At 38.2% G+C, this 21,217-nt stretch overlaps 1 protein-coding gene across 2 annotated transcripts in view; it reads right to left on the reverse strand.

Annotated features, from left to right (window-relative positions):
- Positions 1–3,561: 3,561 nt before the first annotated feature.
- The window catches only part of rnf24 (ring finger protein 24), a 34,858-nt gene continuing 17,202 nt past the window's right edge, over positions 3,562–21,217 (reverse strand). Inside the window, exons 4-7 of one of the 2 annotated variants that reach the window (XM_079463187.1) lie at positions 14,045–14,087; positions 13,859–13,900; positions 9,709–9,788; positions 3,562–7,377 (exon numbers count right to left, since the gene is read on the reverse strand). In XM_079463187.1, the coding sequence (XP_079319313.1) occupies positions 7,230–7,377; positions 9,709–9,788; positions 13,859–13,900; positions 14,045–14,087 (313 nt within the window). In that variant the 3' untranslated portion in view covers positions 3,562–7,229. The remainder of the gene's footprint in view (positions 7,378–9,708; positions 9,789–13,858; positions 13,901–14,044; positions 14,088–21,217) is intronic. The other variant, XM_079463188.1, reaches the window with a different exon arrangement.

Below are 21,217 nucleotides of genomic sequence, written 5' to 3' on the forward strand. Positions count from 1 at the left end.
GTGCAAAATAAAACTATACAAACTCCACAGCCCTGGGATGACTATTCTACAATGCATACGTACCTGTATGTGCAGAATATGATTTTCATTTGTCTGTTTTGGTATTTATTTTATTCTTTGATTTCATTGCCTCTTTGTTTTTTTGGAACTGTACCCTTCCCAGCTTTGTGCCATTCGTTTTTTAGCTAAAATGTGTTTAGCAACTCGGCAAAGCAACTTTGGCTCTTGCTTGAATGGATGATTGTATTTTTTGTTTCAACTGCTTTTACGCATACCTCAGACATCTTTCGGGAATCTTGTGAATTGTGCTGCATTTTTATATCAGCTGATAGAGTGAATTGAATTGACATTCTTTAATGAATACCCAGCATATCCTGTTCCATTGCATACAAAGACAATTCATCACCCAAAGTTAGTCGCTTTAATATTTATTGATAAATGTTCACTTTATGAACTCTTTTCTCTTTGCCTTGTGGGAGCAACTGACTGCAGACTTTTAGCATTGGTTGTATTGTTGTGGTCTGCTTAGTAGCATTACTTAGAGTCTGATCGATCCGTTATCACAGTTTGCTAAAAGCTGAATATAAGAGTGTGATGGAATTGTTTACATTCCAAATCTCATGCCATTTTATTCCAGGCATAATCCTATGAGTTATAATAAAAACCTGATACATATACTCATATTGTGTGAGTCTTTGCGTTTCATATGTCTTCATAAATTAATAGACAGATCAGTTTGTTTCAATAAAAAAAGTTAATAAAGGTGCCCTGCACCAATCAGTCAGTATAGTTATTAGCTGATATTCAACAAACATACTTCTTCCTTACAATAGTTAATCACGATTAGCACATATACTTGATGCAATGTTAAATACATGTCGAGAATAACCAATTGAATACTGAATCAATATATTTTTAAAACCACAGTTCAACATTTCAGTACAAATATCATAAATTGTGGTTACTGAATTTTCTACTATAGTTTTAGTTTTCCTACATGAAAACATACTGTAGTACACTATAGTATTTACAATAGTAAACTATTGTAAAATCCTTATGATAGTTAATAAGTTAACTAGATTGTAAAATTAGATAGTTTAAATAGAAGTGTTCCCGATATTCTGTAAAGGAAAAAGTGCATCCAGCGTTTATAACAATACTAATATAACCTTACTAAACTAAATATTAAAATAATGATACTACATTATTTAAAACAGCACATCAATTTAGGTAATACTACAGAATACTGTAGTAGGGTTGTACATTAACCTATGCTGGGTTTTTAACCAATTGTTTTTTGAAATATAAAGAGTTTCTGGTTAAACAAAACCACTGGTTGGTTTTCTCCCTCTCTGACCCAATGTTGCCTGACTAAAATTAAAAAAGTGTCGTAACCATGTTTTTTTATTTTTACTGTAGTGAAACCAGGTTTGTGTTTTAAACGATGGTTACATTTCATAAGGGTGGGATGTACTTACATTATACTACAGAATGCCTATATAAAATCTAGTACAGTTTACTATAGTAGGCTACTGATATACACAGTATATTTTCATGTTGGTACAAGTAGCAACTGACTATGTACACACATTGCGGTTTGTCCACCAGAGGTCACAAGAGTACAGCTTGTGTGTATGCTTCAGCATACTTATGTAAATATAATTATCTACTCGCTATTAATTCAGTCCTTCACAGCCTGAGAGATTGTAACATTTGTAAAAGTTCTTCATTTTTTTATAAATGCTGTCATACGGTTTTTAAACAGACAATCCTGAATGACAGTTTAGTGTTACTTGTTAAAACTGGTTAATGATTCGCAATTATTTGTAACAATTCATAGCAAACATTGCTGTTTACATATAAACCTGGTTCTACCCTCATTAAGTTTATTGGTTTAGCGAAAGTCTGTATATGATATAAACATTTCCCCTCGAGAAAGAAACCGATAGCTGTGTAATGTGTACAGTATGACCCTCTGACCTCATCGAGCATTAACTTGCTATTCTATCACCTTATCTTTCGAGGACGCCGTGTTAAAACTTGTCTTTAAAGTACATGCTGGAAGAGAATAAGTTAGTGGGTTAGTAGGACGAAGGGAGATGTAAACAATGTGAGTGGTGTTCGCCTGCATTGGATGGCTGCAGCCTCATACTGCGAATAAGGTTTGCAATCTCATATTATACGGTCAAAGAAAGTGTAAAGGCCATTCAAGCACATTCTGGAATTTCTCACAGCGAGTCGCTGGAGAGAGGGTGTGTTCATGTTATACATTTATGCTTGCTTTATTTAGATCAAGGTCACCTATATATATATAAAAGCTGGTCTTCAGGATCAGATAACCAGTGTGCACGTGCTTTTGCTTGTGTGGGTTTGAGGCCAGTTTCTCTCTGCGAATCAATATTTCAGGAAGATTTTGCTGCATCTACTCAGTACTTGCATTAAGAGAATATAGCCATTATCCTTAAGAATGACTGCCATTCTGTTTTATATCTAAAGTAGCCTACTTGTTTTACAAGGCACAGTTCCTCTATCACCAGCTAAATTTATCCAACTTCATCTAAAAAACATATTAATAAAAATCAACATGTTTTAAATACGGGCAGTAATAGTTAAGACATACAATCTTTGGGTTACCTCTCAAGTATTGCTCAGTAGTTCATAGCTCGGTAGATTTAATGGGGTTCTTAAGCTGTGCCTATCTCCTATATAGTGCACATTTTTCCAGCAAATCATTCAAAAATTAAAGAGAGACAATAAAAGCAATTTTACTAGAAGTATTTGGGCCCCACTGTTTTACTCAGTCTGTTTAATATTCAGCCAAACAATACAATACATGCAATACGAGGTCTGATTTGTTTGTGAGAAATGTGAAAACACTAGAAAAATATAGACCCCAACAGGATCTGAACCATCTTACCAAATTCACATTTAAATTCGTAAATGTTTTGGGATATTTTGTTCAATTTAATTTGAATGAAAAATATAAATATTTGGAAATTAGGTTCAAGATTAACACAACAGTAATGTCAGTACTCTTAAACTGAAGACCTGAGCTAAAAACAAGAGTCTGGATGGACAATAAAAGCCATTAAAACGAATCTTCTAGGATCAGTTAGTGAAAAAGGTGCAACCTCAGAGGTTGACGTTTGTTACTTGTCCGAAATGTTTTCATGATCTTAAACATCTAATGGTGTATGCTTAATATCAGATGGTTCTGCTTTAGTTCGATCTCTTTGAAGCTATACTCTTAGGCCTATTAATTTTGATGTGCATGTATATAAAGTATACAATTAAAGCGGTATATGAAGAATTCTTCCAATAACAGTTCAGATGATTGGTGTATATATATATATATATATATATATATATATATGCATATATATTTGCTTAAAACCAAATAATAGTAAGAGACATCTGCATTAACATGTGGATTCATACTGAGGCCACAGTTGGATGTAGGACCTCCTCCCACATGCATTCCACACCTCACATGAAGTCTCATGCTCTGTTGGCTGGTCTTCAGTGAGAATGCTGGGTTTGAATAAAACAAGCTATATCCTCAATTTCAAAAATTGGCAACTTTATTTACAATTCAAGTCAGTTACATGCAACATCTTTTAATGAATAAAACACAAAATTAGCAAAAAACGCATCTTTTTTTCCTTCAAAATGTTGATTAAATATACAAAAATATAGTTTACAAATACTGTACAGAAAATATTCTGTTGCAGAATTCTTACTTTTACAAACATGTTTGTGAGATTCACAAACATAAGCAGTGTTAAAACCGTGGTGTTCAGAATTGGTGTGGCTCATCATGTTTAGACGCGTGATGTCACAATTGGGGGAATGGTGAGGGGGTGGGGCCGCATTAGGTCATCTCAGCATGAGGCGATAGAGTGGTGAGCAGGCATCATCGAGAAGAAGGGGAATTATCTTTTTAATGACTTGGAGATTTACAAGAATCATCTACAACTTATAAACTGGCAGTTTTAATAGTAACCACGTATCAAATAATTAAAAAAAGATTACGGTACCTTAGTGGCCATTAATCATATTCTATTAAAATTGTGCCAATCCTACACAACAGCATTTTTTATGAAAAAAAAAAACATCAAAACAACACAACAACAGGAAACCAATAACATGATAAAGGGCTACAATAGCAGTCAAATCTCATTTTCACCTTTTCAAAATAAAAACGGGTTAACCGGATATGGCACTCTCAGAAATGCTCAGTAGAAAACATTATTTGGAATATGCACGGTAAAGATATACGTTAGTCTATCACTTAACATTCCCAACGTGCTGTAAGACTACATATTTAGTATGAACACACTAATTTTGTTCATACAAACCTTTTCTGTTTTCTGGATATGCTTTCAAATGTAAGATTGTGGCTTTATTTTACCATTTTAACAATGCAAACATCTCCATTATCCCCAAATTAGGGATGTTAGAAACAACTACTCAAATGTTAGAGCTTTACATTTGAGCACACAATAAATGAAATCACTTCCCACTTCTGCCTGTGTAGCGAGGCACCGATACCACCAGACCGGATGCGACTCAATCTACTACTTTCACATTATAATGACAAGCAAACCACAGCTCTCTATATGCATACATTCATTATCTGAGTGACTCATAGTACACCTTTAAGACCCGCTGTGTTTAAAAAGCCAAAAAATAACAGATTCTAATTTAGGACCGAATTGAACAACACTTGATAAGGAATTACATGCGTGAAGGAACCATCAGTGTTTTACACATCGGTAAGACAATGAATGACAATGTACCAGAGCCAACCGATCAAAAATAAAAAAACATTAAGGAAATAAAAGCGTTTCCTCACACAAATGCTAATAAAATATAAAAAATCTCACATTAAATAGGCTTAACTAAAAATCACAATCTGAACCTCCCATGTGAAGTAGGGCTGCCATTAACTCGGAGAAAAAAACTGCTGCACTGTAGAGTGGGGAAAGAGCCAGAGCTTCTATCCTATTACAGAGAATAAAGAAAAGCTCAGATCTGCTGACTGCATCCACCCCGCAGGCTCTGAGCAGAGACCTGCTGTAGACCAGCGCTGTCTCTATGAGGGGTCACGGCCCTTGATCATGATGGCAGAGTAAAAAACTGATTCGGTGTGGCTCACTCTGAAAGATGCTGGAATGATGCTAGACTAGACTGTCATCTGGTTCTATAATATGAGTATTCACCGGTACTTATGACATCATCACATCAGATTTGAGTTTGTATCTCCATGCGATACAAAGTGTGATTTCGTTAAAAACAGACAAAATGTCCAATGATATATTTAAATTCATGAATGCTTTGGGATATTTTGTTGAGTTTAAATGTAAAATCTTTTACTTAATTTGCAAATGTTTCCATGAACGCAATAACACACCTGCAGTACTCGGAATCTTAAGAACTGAACTAAAAACAAGATTCTGGATGGGCAATACAAGTCAGAAACTACTAAACTGAGCAGTTAGAAAAAACAAAAGGTGCAAAGGTTTAGTTCCCCCACAAATGGAAAGTTTGGGACAGCTTTAAAAGGACACTACATTTACACTAATGTAGTTTTTTTACACTACACTTCACTTTAATCTAAAGGTGTATGCTGAAATGTTAAATTAGTTTTGTAGTCAAAAAAACAATTTATTTACCAAATTTATCAGATTTTTTTTAATGGATGATTCAGTTATTATAGTTTTCATTTAAGTCTTATAGAAGATTTATTGTCAATATTTTGAATTGGGTTTAATTTTGATATTATTTTCTAATATAATTTTAAGTTTAATTATTTGCAATTGTGTTATGCGTTTTTGTCGTTAGCTTTTCTTTATTTTAAGATAACTACATAACTGCTTAAGCTTAATTCAGTTAATTCCTAAGGCAATATTTATCATTTTTTGTTTATTTTCAAAACATGTATAGGCAAATATTTTATTTCAGAAAATATAATTGTTTTAATAGTTTTAGTCAACTTTACTAACCTTGGGATGACTTGAACCGAATAATAAAGAAACAAGTCGATAAAAACCCAGTATAGATGGGAACTGCACCTTATGAAATGCACCTTAAGAAGCTGGTTAATAAAATGCCAAGTTAGCTTTTTAAAAATATGTCAAAGGGGAACAAAAAGAAAGAATGGGTAAGTGACCCTAAACATTTGAAGCATACTGTATTAACAATACCATCGATGCCTGTTACATTAAATATGCCATACTGATTTGGGTGGGAAGTCAATACCAAATTATTTAGCATATCTAATAAGGTTTTGGAATGATGATGTTTATCGGGCTAATTCAGTTCTATATAGGTTGTATCCTTATGAAATAAACTTACCAAATGTGTATGGTTGTGTGTATTAAACACAGCTACATTTTAAAAAAGGTCACGCAAAGATCAAATACTGATGGGTCACAACCAGACCCAAATTCACAAATTCTCTAATCATATTTTTGGCCACCAGCTAAAAGTCAGTGATCCGTATCTACCGATACAGCCCTGCAGACTCTTTTCCAGTTAAATTAACTTCATGACAATAATCACAATACAACAAACAGTCCAAGATCATTGTTCAAAAGCAACATTTACAAACAGATAATAATTGGCTGTTTTTTTTAGATTCATTTTGTTCATGAGCTGTTACTAATTCGCTTTCTACTGACTGTCAATATACAAACATTCACACGGACAAACATATACACAATGGAGAGCTGCTGTCCCTTAAATATACAGTATAAACGTTACCCTCCCTAGTAAAAAAAAATGCTTTGTTCTGGGGCTCTGTGTATACAAACAAAAAAATTCTGAAATGAAATATAAAATAAAATCTTGCTACTATCACAAGCAACTAGGTTTGAGTTTATTTAAAGTGCATGTTGAAAAACTTGTTATTTTTTAGTCTGTATTTTTTTTCCTCTTAATGGTTTCCTCAAAAAAAGTGCTTTGGTGTGGACTGGTTATTATAAACATGGCTTGGCAATGTAATCTTGATTCTTCTTCATTATACCACAGCCAAACCCAAATATAAGATGTTTAACTCAATGACTGCCGCATTTTGAGAGTCCTTTGTAAAGTTACCAAGGCAGAACACACACGCAGGTCACAGGTCTCCGTGGCTCTGGGGACAAGTCCTGCAGTCTGTCCTTGGATGTGATCTTGTACCTGTACAGAAGGGAGTGTGAAGGTGGTCACAGGAGAATCAGGAGGGGCTACACCAGGTTCTCCACTCCGGGCAGAGGCTGCTGTGACGGCGGCACGGGTTCGGACACGGACATGCTTTGCTGCTGAGCCAGCTGCAAGACAGGCATGTTGCACAGCGGGCATACCTTCCTCACCTCCAGCCATTTAATAAGGCACCTGAGAATGGCACAAAGAGAGGGATGTACAGTATAGGAGATTGAAGTCAAATTTGATAATGATATGGCAACAATTTCTCAAATACGGCAGCAGTGATATCAGGTGGCTGTATAACACTATACAAACTTTCCTCTATTTCCTCTTACACAATAATCTCATATGACATAGTTTTTAACGGGTCTGAACTAGCAGAATAGAATGTGAACAAGCTTGTGGAATGTGAAACGGAGTTAAATCTTGCCAAGCTGAGATCCCAGTGCTGATAAATAATTCACTGTAAGCACAGATCTATTTTAGGCCCTCTCGGCCCCGTCAGGATCACAAACAGATCTATGATACAGAAGTCCCCATTTAAAGGTCCAGTCAGTAATATAATGCAACCAACCGCTCACTCCACCGATCCCTAGTATAAATGAGTCTGTGAATTTATAGGGGCATTGATATAACCCATGCAAAAGTAGTACACATTCTTTCTAAATAGACGACATATACAAAGAAGTCCATATCTCTATTTTTCTATCCTTCATTTATGATCCAGATTTATTCCGTTTCTCTCTACGTCTGGCTGGGAAAGTGTTATGAGAACTTTTCAGGGAGTGAATGTCTGTGTCATCCATCATACCGTGTGACATGCAAAATCATATGATACACATCTTATGATTTAGTGTCATGTTATATTTGTATTTAGGTCAATCTGGTGTCTTATTAAAATCAGCCAGCGCCCTCGTGGGACAGCAACAACAACTTCGGTTTGTGAGAGAAATGTCACAGTTTACCACAAACTAAGGTGTTCATATACTAATAAGATTTCATATTTAAATGTATTAAATCTATTTAAATGACAACTAAAACTTAATGCATTCAAATCTACAGTGGTCAAACTTTCTAGATTTTGGTAACACTTTACAAAAAGGTTGTATTTCTTAACAGTTAGTTGGTAATTGGTAACACTATTTCATTAATGAGTTAATGCATTAGTTAACATTAACTAGAAATGATCAATACATCTACAGCATTTAATAATCCAGTCCATTTAAATTACAGCTTTTACTAACATTAACAAAATATACTAGTTAATTTTAGCAATTGTGTCAACGATCAAGTGTTTCCAAAATTGTACAATTACTACATAGAAAGCCATGTTATTATCAAAGAATATAGCATGAAAACTTGTAATAACCTTTGACATATTACATTTATTGTACAAAGTAATTAAAAGAGTAATATAACAGTATTGCAGTACTGCCCCTGACATCATCACTGATGCATGGCACTGCCACAGTACTAAGAGAAAAGTACGTAAGAGAAAAACGCCAGACGGATCTTAAAGCTTTCGTTTTTTTTATTTTATCAACATTTATTCATCCACTCATGGTGAATGATCTAGTCAAAAAACCAAAGACCCTCGATAATAACACTGAAGTCACGACAATAATTGGATAACACAGGTCACAGGAGATGCATTAAGCGCTGTCTCCTGGCTCTTCCGATAAGATCCTAATAACAGGTGTAAACATGGCATAGTTCACTAATCAAATGTAAGCAAATTTGTGATATTAAACATGTTAACTCATTTGAGCAAAAGGTCAGATTTTCTTGTTTCCTCTTGAAGTACAGTCTTGAACGTTTTGCTTGGCAAAATAATTGTTCATTTGAAATCAATGTAAACAAGTTTGTGTATTAGTTAGGAGTATGATTGACAGATAGAAATAAATGTCTATGAAATCCCAGAGGGATTATATTCACTTTATTTTGTATTATATATATTCACTATTTTTGTAAGACATCCTAAAAGAACTTCAAGTATATAACGTTATCTACCCATTTGAACCCTGAAGCCTGGTTAGCTGCCGTGAAGTCAAAGTGAAATGCTCAGAAAGATCAGAGAGCTTCTGCCTCTTGGGATCGGTGTCCAAGCTTTACTTTCACATTTACTCTGGCATTTACTTTGACATACAGCCCGTCAGCTCCAGCTCATCAATGGCAGATTGGTTTACTGTCAGAAACTCGGGTCGGAACTTTGTGTTCGAGTTAGCATTTGAAAAAATATGATTTTACTGTCATTGCAAATATTATTTTGGGAATTTTGTTTGGTGGTGCAGAAACGGTTTATCCAAACAAAATTGCACAATTGCATAATTAAGTGACATTGTTTTAAATACTGTAACAAACACAACATTTTCAAACAGTCTTTGACGCTCCAACTGTAATTGCATGTGTTGCTGCAAAAAAAGCTTTGCACTACAAACTGTGGTGTGATTGTGCTAACATGTTTAATGACTGTAGTTTTCAAACATAACATCTGCTTAAGAAAGCTGCCTGGATACTCACTTTCTGTGGAAAGCATGTTTACATGGACAGATGCCGAGCTCGTCTTTCTGCTTGAACTCTTCCAAACACACCGCACAAATCTGGGAAGAGAAAACAATCCGTTTTTAACTCAAGTGTAAAGGAAAACTGTTCCACTGACTACAGGTTTCAATATGTCATTTGCATGATGATTTAGATCCTGAACGATTATGAGTCAGTGTGAGCAGAGATGATGATGTCATCCTGGCTTTTCTAGACGTGCCCTTCCCATCTAGCAGGGAAATGTAGCAGTTGGGGGTCTAGATATGGCATTTCATCTCAACAAATGGCAACATTTCGGGGATGTAGACATCACTGAAATATTGTCAGATTGCTGCGAGTCTGGACCTGGTGCTATAGGACGCAGGGAAAACACATTCACCATTCATGTGATGTTATTCTGGCCTCTATGTAGGCATTAGGTTGTGTAACTCATGGAAACTCCAGAGGAACGTCATACAAAAGACAAAGTTCATGCAAAAGACAATAGATGCAAACGGAAACAAAAGCTAACTGACAATAACATCTTGTGACAATAGCACATTAGGGGCTGTGTCCACCGAGGTGTTTGACGTGGCTGAGGCGCCTGGCTGAAAACTCCTGCTGCAGGCTGAGCGTTCTGTCCCAAGTTGAGAATTTTTCAACTCACGGCACCCTGTCGAATACCGGCACTGAGTGTCCAAAGGAAACAATTGAATAAACATGCCGACATGATCGCCTTGACTTAGCCCCTTATCATTATAAACTTAGGACTGATATGCAACATCTACGTTATCTATTATAGAGGACCTCCTAGATAACATGAGCTGTTTGCAATGTAAATACCTCATTACCCTACTTGTTGACAGTAAATAAAGGCAGAGTGAATGAACAACTGTAATAATTGTTAAAGAACAAAAGAGATTTCACACAAACAGTGCTTATCATTGGAGTGTCACTGCAGTTCTATACAATTCAGTGTGTATCATTTAACAATATAATGTGTATGCTGTGCTTTAGGTTTCATTGACTCTGGCCAGGGGGGTGGTCAACAACGGTTGTCTGTTTTAGATGAGCACACGTCTCGGCGTTAGAGACTGTTGAATGCACATTGCTGGGTTGTGAAAGATAACAATGGGTCGGAGATGGGACAAAAAACATTTGTCTTTATGTGTTTCTTTATAACACTAAACACAAAACAGATAATGCATCAGTGGTTTTATGGTGTAAGACAACACTGGCACGCACACAATATGTGATCAAAGATTGAACAAGTACAATTTTGCTGGAAACTTTTTTGTAATTTACTTTACTTGTATTAGAATAATATAACATCCAGTTTCAATTACTACAAAGTACAGTGTTTTTTCAGTTTCCTGAAAAAGAGCAAATTTGGACATCGAACGTTTAGGAAGTGATGCGACAGTTAATGGATGTGCAAATGGTTGTGTGTTCTGCAGAAGACAGAAAGTTAAACCGGTTTGGAATGACATAAGGGTGAGTAAATGGTGATACTCACCCTTATGTTAAGAATTGACATTTTTGGGTGAACTATCTCTTTAATTTAACTAAGCATTTACCTACCAAAACCTTTTTTAATGTAAATAACAGACCCTGCTTTTGGTATGTCACCATAGTTCGCTACGCGTTTTCCTCTTATAAAAATTCCTCTCTGTCCCTCCCCTTTTCTGCTGGCCTCTTAACTTGAAAGAGCCACGTCTGCGGTTAAAAAACGACTACCCGGAGTGATTTTTAACAACCGTAAATAAACCTTAATGTTCACCGTTCTGCTCTCATCTATGTGATCTCTCACCTAGAGAGCAGCAGCTACGCGCGAGCCTTTCAAAATACAAATCGTGCGGCTTTATTTTCGTCACTGCTGTGGAACTGCATACAATAAATCATTCTTGCTCACGTTGCTATATTTATGTCCATGTTCTCACTGGTTGCCAAGCGGGGATCTATATTTAAGCTATCATGACAACCGTCTGGTGTATACGCTAGATTTTGCATGTCAATCATAAGGCGTCTGTGTCTTCCGGGAACCTAATGTTCCAATTGCACCTCACGTAGCGGAGGATCAAGGACAGGGGTGGGAGCGCAGCATCTGCTTATGTAACATGTATATGTAAAGCAGATAGCTAAACGTTTCTTGAACCCAGCTGTGCTGGTGGGAATTCATGTCTGAGCATACAATCATAACATTGTTTTTCCCGCATGGCTTATCTAGCCCAGCCCACGCCTCTTTATGTAAGACCTTTCTTAACATCAGAGCAAATGGAAACAAGATTAACCAGCAGATGTAACTTACTTTGTGTTACTTTCTGAAAAGTGTTGTGGTAACATGCCCTGTCTAAAGTATATGCTTCTGCTGAATAGCGTCTCATAACATACATTTATACCTGAAGTCACTACTTCTTTTGCAGGATATGTCTGCCGTACAAACCTCTGATGACTTCATGTAAAACGCCCCCTGCTTCTGCTTCATTTAGATTTTAAAAGCAATGCTTACCGACTCTTGAACATTTAGATGCTACAGTGTATACAGACAAATAATATTAAACATTTATATTTGCCAGGCACACGTTATATGCACACTGACCTACAGTACAATGCATTCTAAGTATTACTGGTTTTACTGAAAACATTGATAAACTCCTTTTACTTTTCCTGCTTTTAGTCACTTTAGAGAAAATCTCGGATTTGTTAAACAAAATAATCAAATGTTTTGACTGGAGCTGAGAGTAATATTATAAATCCTTACTGGTTTCTGGCAGCATAATTTGCCAATATTGAATAAACTAACCAATATTGAATAAGATAGAATATCGAACAAGTAGAATTTGTGAACGAGCCCTTCAGTTTTGTTGATACATATGCTGGTCCGGTCAATGGCCATTGTTACCTTAAGAAACATTTAAGGAGCGTGTTTTGAACGTAAGTTAAATGGTAACAAAGCCTTTGTGTGACCATTTCAAGTGCTGTTTGTATCAAATACAAATGAGAAATGCCAGAAGCGACAAGTGGGCCAAATAATTACTCAGCGTGGCACAACACAGAGGAGTTACTGTTATGACCGTGTCATTGTTTAAAGATAACATGTTTATGCACATTTGCGGCCAGAGGGACAATGTAAAATAATGTCCGGTTAAAGCGTAAAATACAGCAGGACCTTAGACTGAAAACGTTTCCTTGTTGCGAGAAACAGATTGGAGGGCTACAGGAAATTCCAAGGGCGTTAGATCGGCGAGCGAGACCTCGGTTGCCCTCGCACCTCAACATCGCCGCTAGCATTTCATTAGCACTTGCCCATGAAGTCTGAACAGTGGCCTGTTAAATGATAGCAGCAGTATTCAGGGGATCGAGGTGAAGGTTAAACATGTCATGGACTATCTTTAGCACACATTGTTATTAAACACAGAGTGCGCAGATATCGTAGTAAAGGTCTTTGTTTTCAATGGACTAGGGTCCTGTTTTACCACATCATACCCTTTGAATTTTTTCATAATTCGACCGCTGAGTTTATTATTTACTTTAGTAAATGGAAGTTAATGTGCTAGTAAAATAATAAAAATTAAATATTAATTTAGTAAAAACAGTACTTAAATTGTACAGGTTAGATGGTTTATTGACATGGTTAAGTACATTATACTTTATTTTTTCCCTGTATGGTTCAAAGTATCCACCGTAGGTTTTGAAATATAGTTTATAAATGAATACTAGAGTTTACTGAAGTGTTTTTTTAATGTTTGTTACTGTCATTTGGGTTATGTCGTTTGGGTTAAATATTCTGTAACCACCCAAAGGTAAAATGTAAGTGATATTTGATAATGTCATCGCTGACATTGATTACCATGGTTACTGTGTAACTAGGCAGTGATGAGAGTAATTCGCAGCTAACACAAATGTGAAGAGGCTCTTTACTAATTCAATGGTCTGTTGTGTCGTGTCGCCACCTCAAACAACATACTGAATGAATAATGTGTTCTTGAATGTAGGTTATTGCAAGCAATTACATAAAGGCATACACAAACACAAGTGTATGTATGGAAAGTGTGGGGGTCAAATCTCCCCATAAAGATTAGTGCCAAAATTTATAAATATATTTTTAAGTGTGTGTACAAATGGATGAGAAAAGAAAGAGGGCACTCACCTCATGTAAATTTAATTCTTTGACTTTTTCCTTTTGAATAACCTGTGCAAAAAAAAGAATTCAAAAACACAATTAAAGTTTTGTTACATTTTGTACAAATATTTACATTTTACTTTGAAGGTCCACATTGATACAATACAGTTAAGTTATAGTGGGAGACAGAGACACAAAGACAAAAGTTTTCACCTGCTTGTATGCATAGAGCTCTTTGTGCGCCTGGTGCCGTAACCTAGAGAATAAATAGATTTTCATGTTAAATTCATTTTAACATATTTTTAACACATATTTTTTTGTGAAAAGACATTGATGACAGAAAATTATCTTTAAACAAACACCAAAATCGTCCATGTGAACTACGGAGTGAAAACAGTATCTAAACCTCCCACAAAAGCTCATAAAAGATCCAGATTCACACACTGTTATTCACAAATGCACGCGAGCGATCCAGACTCGCACAATGTGGATCTTTTACGTGCATTTGTGGGAGGATTAGATACTGTTTTCACTCCATAGTGAACCATGATATTTAAAAATATTAATCTGAAGTTTCAGTGATCTCTATAGCTGTATGGTCAACACACGGCTGGATCTCATTTGACAAAAAAGATACTGCTTAAGTCACATACTAATTTATGAAGACAAAACCAGCTTTAAATTAAATAAATTTTCCATATGAAATGTTTCATGCGATATTTTTTACTGGTTACATTAAATATTAATAATATAATATTGCTTAAGGAATAATTGACGACGGCCCGTTCCACTATTAGAAAGATAATGCACACCCCGAGGTGATAATGTTACCTCAGGTGTGAATTAACTTTCGGATAATTGAACGGACGGGGTCAATTATTCAGCTTATACTACGGTTACCACACCAATAGTTTCATTTCAAAGTTTGTCATGTAATCGTCTTTAAAATGTTGTTGATCGCGTTGACCACTTTCTCGCGCATTTCATTTCCGTTAGAGTGAAGGGACTCGGAAGCTTGAGTCACGTGGTGTGTGTGTGTGTGTGTGTGAGTTAGACACCGTGCGCACACTTGCGTGTTTGCAGTATTGTGACAGAGAAACAATACGAGGAATAAATCAGTCATTATCACTGGCTTTTATCTTCAGCAGTAAAACAATCACGGAAACTTTTGAAAGTGTAGGTCTATCAAAATATATTTGTTATCAGTTATAAGCAGCCAGTAGGCTATGCATTTTGTTTTTCTATTTACATATTTGATTTACCCAATTTCAGTGTATCTATTTCTTGTTTTTGAAATGCTTTGTTTATTGAAACGAAACTGCACACGTTTCTATTAACAGTAAAGTTTGACATTATAAACGTCATATCAAGAGCAGGGTGCTGTGTGCGGTAATGGCCTGTAGGCTACACTATAACCTTTCTGTTGTTTTAAACTTGGCGAAGTGATATTGACCTGTAATGCGGTAAACATACCTGGAACACCTTCATAGTTGTGCATTTTACAGAAAGTTAATGCATACCCATCGAACGTCTGTCAACCAATCAGATTGAAGCATTCAACAGCCCCGTGGTATAATATAAATGATTATCATATCATTCAAATATAATGTTGTTCCAAACCTGTATACATTTCTGAATTCTGTAGAACACACACACAAAGATCTTTGGAAGTATGTGAGCAACTGATAGTAGAACAATTACAATAGTAGTCAAAGGTGCCCCAGAACGGATTGCTTTTCGATATTCTTCTAAATATCTTCTTTTGTGTTCAACAGAACAAAGAAATGTATACAGTTTTGAACAACTAGAGGGTGAGTAAGCGATGACAGAATTTTCATTTGTGTGAACTGTCCCTGTTCAAAACATGCTCCTTTTAGTAAAACTGTATAAATAAGTAATAACCAACGATAAGAACTTTCGCTTCGAACCTTTTGATATTGGCTGCATTCATGTCTACAAGTGTCATGCCCTGCCCGGAGTATGAGCTTGTAAAGGCCCATGTGTTCAAAAACTAAAACTGGCCTGAGCTGAGGGTCTGCTTGACCAGACTTTAGTGTTAACCTGGCTGAATCAGGATCTTTTACCCGCAACACTGCAATGTTGTACTCTGTGACTTAACTATATACAGACACTCTTGGCAGGAACTCAAGAAATACAAGCAGTAAAGGGCTAGACATTTTAAAACTATTTTGATGTTGAGGAAGTTTGCGTGTGCGCGAGGGAATGCCTGATGGAAAATAACTGGAATCCGTCAGGCAAGATAGAGGAGTCTCTAGTGTAGAAAACGCCTATTTAAAGAAAACCAGCAAACACCACAGACATGGTGTTTAGTCAATCCAAATGCTATTGATGTCTATTAGAAAATTCCTCCAGTTAGCTTTGTAAAATCACATTCGTTTTTTGTTGGCTGGTTTGCAGAATTTCTTTCATTTAGATGCAGCATAACATTTAACAAGATACATTACACCAATACACATTTTTTCAGACTTGACCGTTATTCTGTCCTGTATAAAGGTAAGCAGCTGGTGAACACAACATACAGTATAGTACATAGCCTTCCAGGCAGAAATAGATTCATGAAAGACAATATACATTTACAAAAAGTGAAGAGAGAGCGAAGCAGATATGAGAATGGAGACAAATTGTGGTTGTAAAATTTACCTCCATTACAAGTAAGCTTAACCTCACGCAGCAGAGTGAGAGGAACCTGTAAAACAGGCAGCACAGTCTAGGAGAAAATCTGACATTCTGAAAGACACCAGCAGGTAAAGCTACAGAAACTCCCATTGCTGGAGGGATTGGATGGTTTATGGGTATTTTTGGTTTAAACTCTTGTTCTTGGTCAGTGTTTACTCATGTCTTCCAGTATTAAGGTTTTGAGAGCCATTTACAAAGATTATCTTTATCAACCATATCTTTTTTGAATTCTTACTGAGTGACAATAAATGTCTCACTGAAGTATAAAAAATGATTTTGTAATTTATTCACCCAAAACCTGTAAATGACTCTTTCTTTTGTGGGACACAATAGAAGATATTCTGAGAAGTCTCTAGGTGGTGTGGTTTTGTGTGCATAGAATGACAGGCAATGGGGGCCAATGTTGTTTGGTTACCAACAGTCTTCAAAATATCCTCTTTTGTGTTTTGGAGAAGATAGTAAGTCATACAGGTTTGAAATTAGTAAATGACAAAAAAATATATATTTTGGGTGAACAATTTTTCATTTAAAAATATATTCATTAACAACAAACCTTAACATGTTACACAACAGCGCAATGTATTTTATTATAAGTAAGCATACATATTTTTACTGGAAAACAAGACAAAATACTGATGAATTCGCAGCTAGCTTAAAACCTCATGACTTCTTGTAAAATAGCCTAGTACTAAGGGTCATGTGTTAACCTAGCATAATACTGTAGCTGAACCAAAATTGTGGGTGTGAAATTTGACTCTTTATCTTCTCTAAGTGTCTGTTTGCCAGACACAGGGGCATTTCACATGTGTGTGTCGTAGCTGATGAACGGCTGCTAAGTGTGGCTTCGTCTAAGGCTGCGTGCTTGTCCTGAATCACGACGTCCTTCACAAATCTACTCCATCTCACGACGCACATGTCCTTCACATAATGAATGCTCACGGGTTTACGACTGTCCATTCTGGAGATGCAATGTTCCTGATAAAATAGCTGCTCATGTTGACAAATAAACAAGCTGAAGTGTCTCGACTTTAAAAGGGCAGCCTCTCGTAATGTAAAACGCAACTGTTAAATGCTATAAAATGCTTCTTATGAGCCAACTTCCCATCTATTGTTTCAAGAGAAGATAAATATAAAAATAGCTGGTGAAAAATGTTGCAATGCGCGTGGGGGCTATTTTGGTACTTGCTGAATTTGCAATTGTTGTCATTTCCATTCTGCACTACTGGTGCAGAATCATAGAAACAACCTTCTTACCAATTTCATCTTTAAGTTCACACTGATACTTTGTCCTCGAAAAGTAACCACAGGTGTAGGTCAACACAGTAACAAAATGTTCTAGTAATATTTGACCGAAGTAAACATGTATATATTTTGTTCAATGTTTCATTTAAAAACTTGTACTCGTGCCATTTTCATCAAATCAAGTGGCACCTGGTTTGATATTTTGTTAGCTTTATTTCATTACATTTATTTATTTCAAAGCGCAACAAAGAAAAAATATTTCATCCTTTATTAACTCTTTTGTCATTTGATACTTGAATGACTTCCTTCTGCAGAAGATAAAAGAAGATATTTTAGGAACATTGGTAACCAAACAACAATGGACCCCATTGACTTACATCGTATAGACACAAAACCAACTTTCTCACATATCATCTTTCATGCTCTGCAAAAGAAAAGAGTCATGTACCTGTTTAACAACATAGTAGTGATCATTTCTTTCTATTTTGAAGACCATAGTATGTGTATTTTTGTACTGGGGCAATGCCTGTTAAATGCTGGTTCATTGAGGAAGTTCTGCATCTTTGTAAACTGACCACATGCAAGGGAGACTGTATCTTTAGAAGCATGGGATCTGGTTTTAGTAAATGACTTTGTAATCTGACAAAAGTATCCAGTATTTTTTTATTTACCAGCAAGACCTGAGGATAAATATGAGACCATAAAAACCTACATATACACCTTTGAATGGACAGTGAGGGGGGAGGTAAAGTAAAAAATAATAGAACGTCTCCGGTTACTTTCGTAACCTCGGTTCCCTGAGAAAATGGAACGAGACATTGCGGAGACCGCATATGAAACTCCTCCTCTTTTTCACTTTTCCTGAAGTCCTATAGGATAACGCCAGTAAAAAAACTGGCCAATTGTCGCAAGACATGCACAGTATGCAAATACTGACGAATCTAGACAGTATAAATACAGTGCATGTGACGACAATCCTCAGAATCTACGAGAGAACGCCCGCCCGGTGATAAGCGGCGAACACGGCGATCTACGCAATGTCTCGTTCCCGCTTCTCAGGTAACCGAGGTTACGAAAGTAACCGGAGACGTTCCCTTTCGAGAGCGGTCACTTCGACATTGCGGAGACCGCATATGGAACGATAGTACAATCCCGCCGTGAGAGCTAGCAAAAACAGCCCGACAACTGGGATAACACACAAAGTATGTGGAGCATACAAATCAACCATTCGCGAGGTCGCCCCAAGCATTAACCGCTGATTGGCTGAAACTGGCCTATGAACTGCTAGATCACTGAGTACGCCAATGAACTGCTAGATTGGCCTCTTGGCAAATTTGCATAACCAAACCCAACGAACGCAGCGAGCTGCGCTGAACAGGGCAGACACCACAGCAGTAGAACTAGCACGGAATCCCGGGCGAGATAATAGCGAACATAAGTACACCAAGCACAGTGTAAACAGCAATGCGGCAACAACTGTGTAGCATAAGAAATACAAGGTAGAAGATAAAGCTTAATCAGCACTCACCGAGAGGACTTGAGAAGCCAACGAGGACACATCCAATCTATAGAGCCTGGCGAAAGTATTCTGAGAAGACCAGCCAGCTGCACAGCATATGTCCTGAATAGATGTGCCCTTAGACCAGGCCCACGAAGGGGCGATAGCCCTAGTCGAATGAGCTCTGATACCGAAGGGGCAGTTCCGACCCTGACTCTCGTACGCCAAGGTAATAGCGTCCACCACCCAGTGAGAGAGCCTCTGTTTTGAGACAGCCCGGCCTTAGTACCCCCACCAAAACAAATAAAGAGCTGCTCAGACTGCCGAAACCCGGCCGTGCGATCAATGTAAGCCCGCAAGACCCTTACCGGGCAGACCGCTCTCTGAGCGTTAGCCTCCTGCGAGTCTGACGACTCGGAAGACAAAGCGGGCAAAGAAATGACCCGAGCTCTAAAAGGGGTAGACATGGACTTTGGCACTAACCCGATTTTGGCCGGAGAGTGACGCTGCAGTCGCCGGGTGCAAAACGAAATGAAATCAGCGCCGACTGAGAGCGCTTGTAATTCCCCTATGCGCTTAGCCGAAGCAAGGGCGAGACGGAGAACGGTGAGCTCTCTTACAGAAGCCGCGTCCAAAGGCTCGAAAGGGGGGAGAAGAGAGAGCCTTCAACACCAGCGCTAAGTCCCAAGGTGGCACCGAAGGGGTTCGCGGGGGGAAAAGTCTCCTCGCTCCTCTGAGGAATCTGACCACCAGCATGTGCCTACCAATCGATTGCCCATCAACCGGGGAACGAAATGAGGCGATAGCCGCCACATAAACCTTCAGCGTTGAAGGGAGGCCGCCGTTGTCCAGCCTGTGCTGTAGGAAAGATAAAATATCAGACACAGGGACTGTGACAGACATCAGTCGGGTCGATATTGTTACAGCTGCACCATTTAGCCAACAACCCCCATTTTAGAGCGTATAAACGTCTGGTAGATGGCGCACGAGATTCCGAAATATTATCCAGTACAGGCTGAGGGAGTGCAGTTAGAATCCCCGAAGTGGCCAGGCATGGAGGTTCCACAACTCTGGACTGGGGTGCCATATCGTGCCGTTCACTTGGGACAACAGGTCTTTCCTGAGGGGAATCCGCCACGGCGGTGCCGTCAACAACTCCCTCAGGTCCGAAAACCATGGTTGATTCGGCCAAAACGGAGCGACGAGAATCACCGACGCCGACTCCTCTCTGATTTTGCACAGCACTAGGGGTAAAATAATTACCGGAGGAAACGCGTAAAGCCGAACGACCGGCCAACGCACCGTCAGCGCGTCGCTCCCCATGGGGGAGTGGATCAGCGAGAAATACAACGGGCAGTGTGCGTTCTCGCTTGTCGCGAATAGATCCACTTCCGCCTTCCCGAAGCGTTCCCAAACTAACAGGACTGTGTCAGGATGAAGCCTCCATTCCCCGTGCGGAAGACCCTCCCTCGAAAGCATGTCCGCTCCGCGGTTCAGATGACCGGGGATATGCGCTGCTCTGATAGAGAGTATATGCCGATCTGCCCACAGTAGGAGACCCGCCGCCTGTTTGAAAAGAGCTCCGGAACGGATCCCTCCCTGGCGATTTATGTACGAAACCACAGACATGTTGTCGGTGCGAATCAGAACATGTTTCTGCTCCAGCCTTGACTGAAAAGTATGAAGAGCTAGACACACCGCCTTTAGCTCCAAGCGATTTATGTGCCATTTCCTCAGAGACTGTGACCAAAGGCCGGATGCCGGCATGCCCTCGCAAACCGCGCCCCATCCCGAGGACGACGCATCCGTCGTAACGACTGTGCGTCTCGTCACCAGCCCCTGGGGAACTCCCCGACTGAACATGCTCGGGTCGCGCCACGGACTCAGGGCGCCGAGGCAGCTGAGTGTAACCGGGACTCGCGCCCGACCCGAGGACCATGCTCTCCATG

The sequence above is a fragment of the Barbatula barbatula genome, assembly GCF_947034865.1.
Source record: "Barbatula barbatula genome assembly, chromosome: 8".
In the NCBI taxonomy this organism is placed as follows: domain Eukaryota; kingdom Metazoa; phylum Chordata; class Actinopteri; order Cypriniformes; family Nemacheilidae; genus Barbatula; species Barbatula barbatula.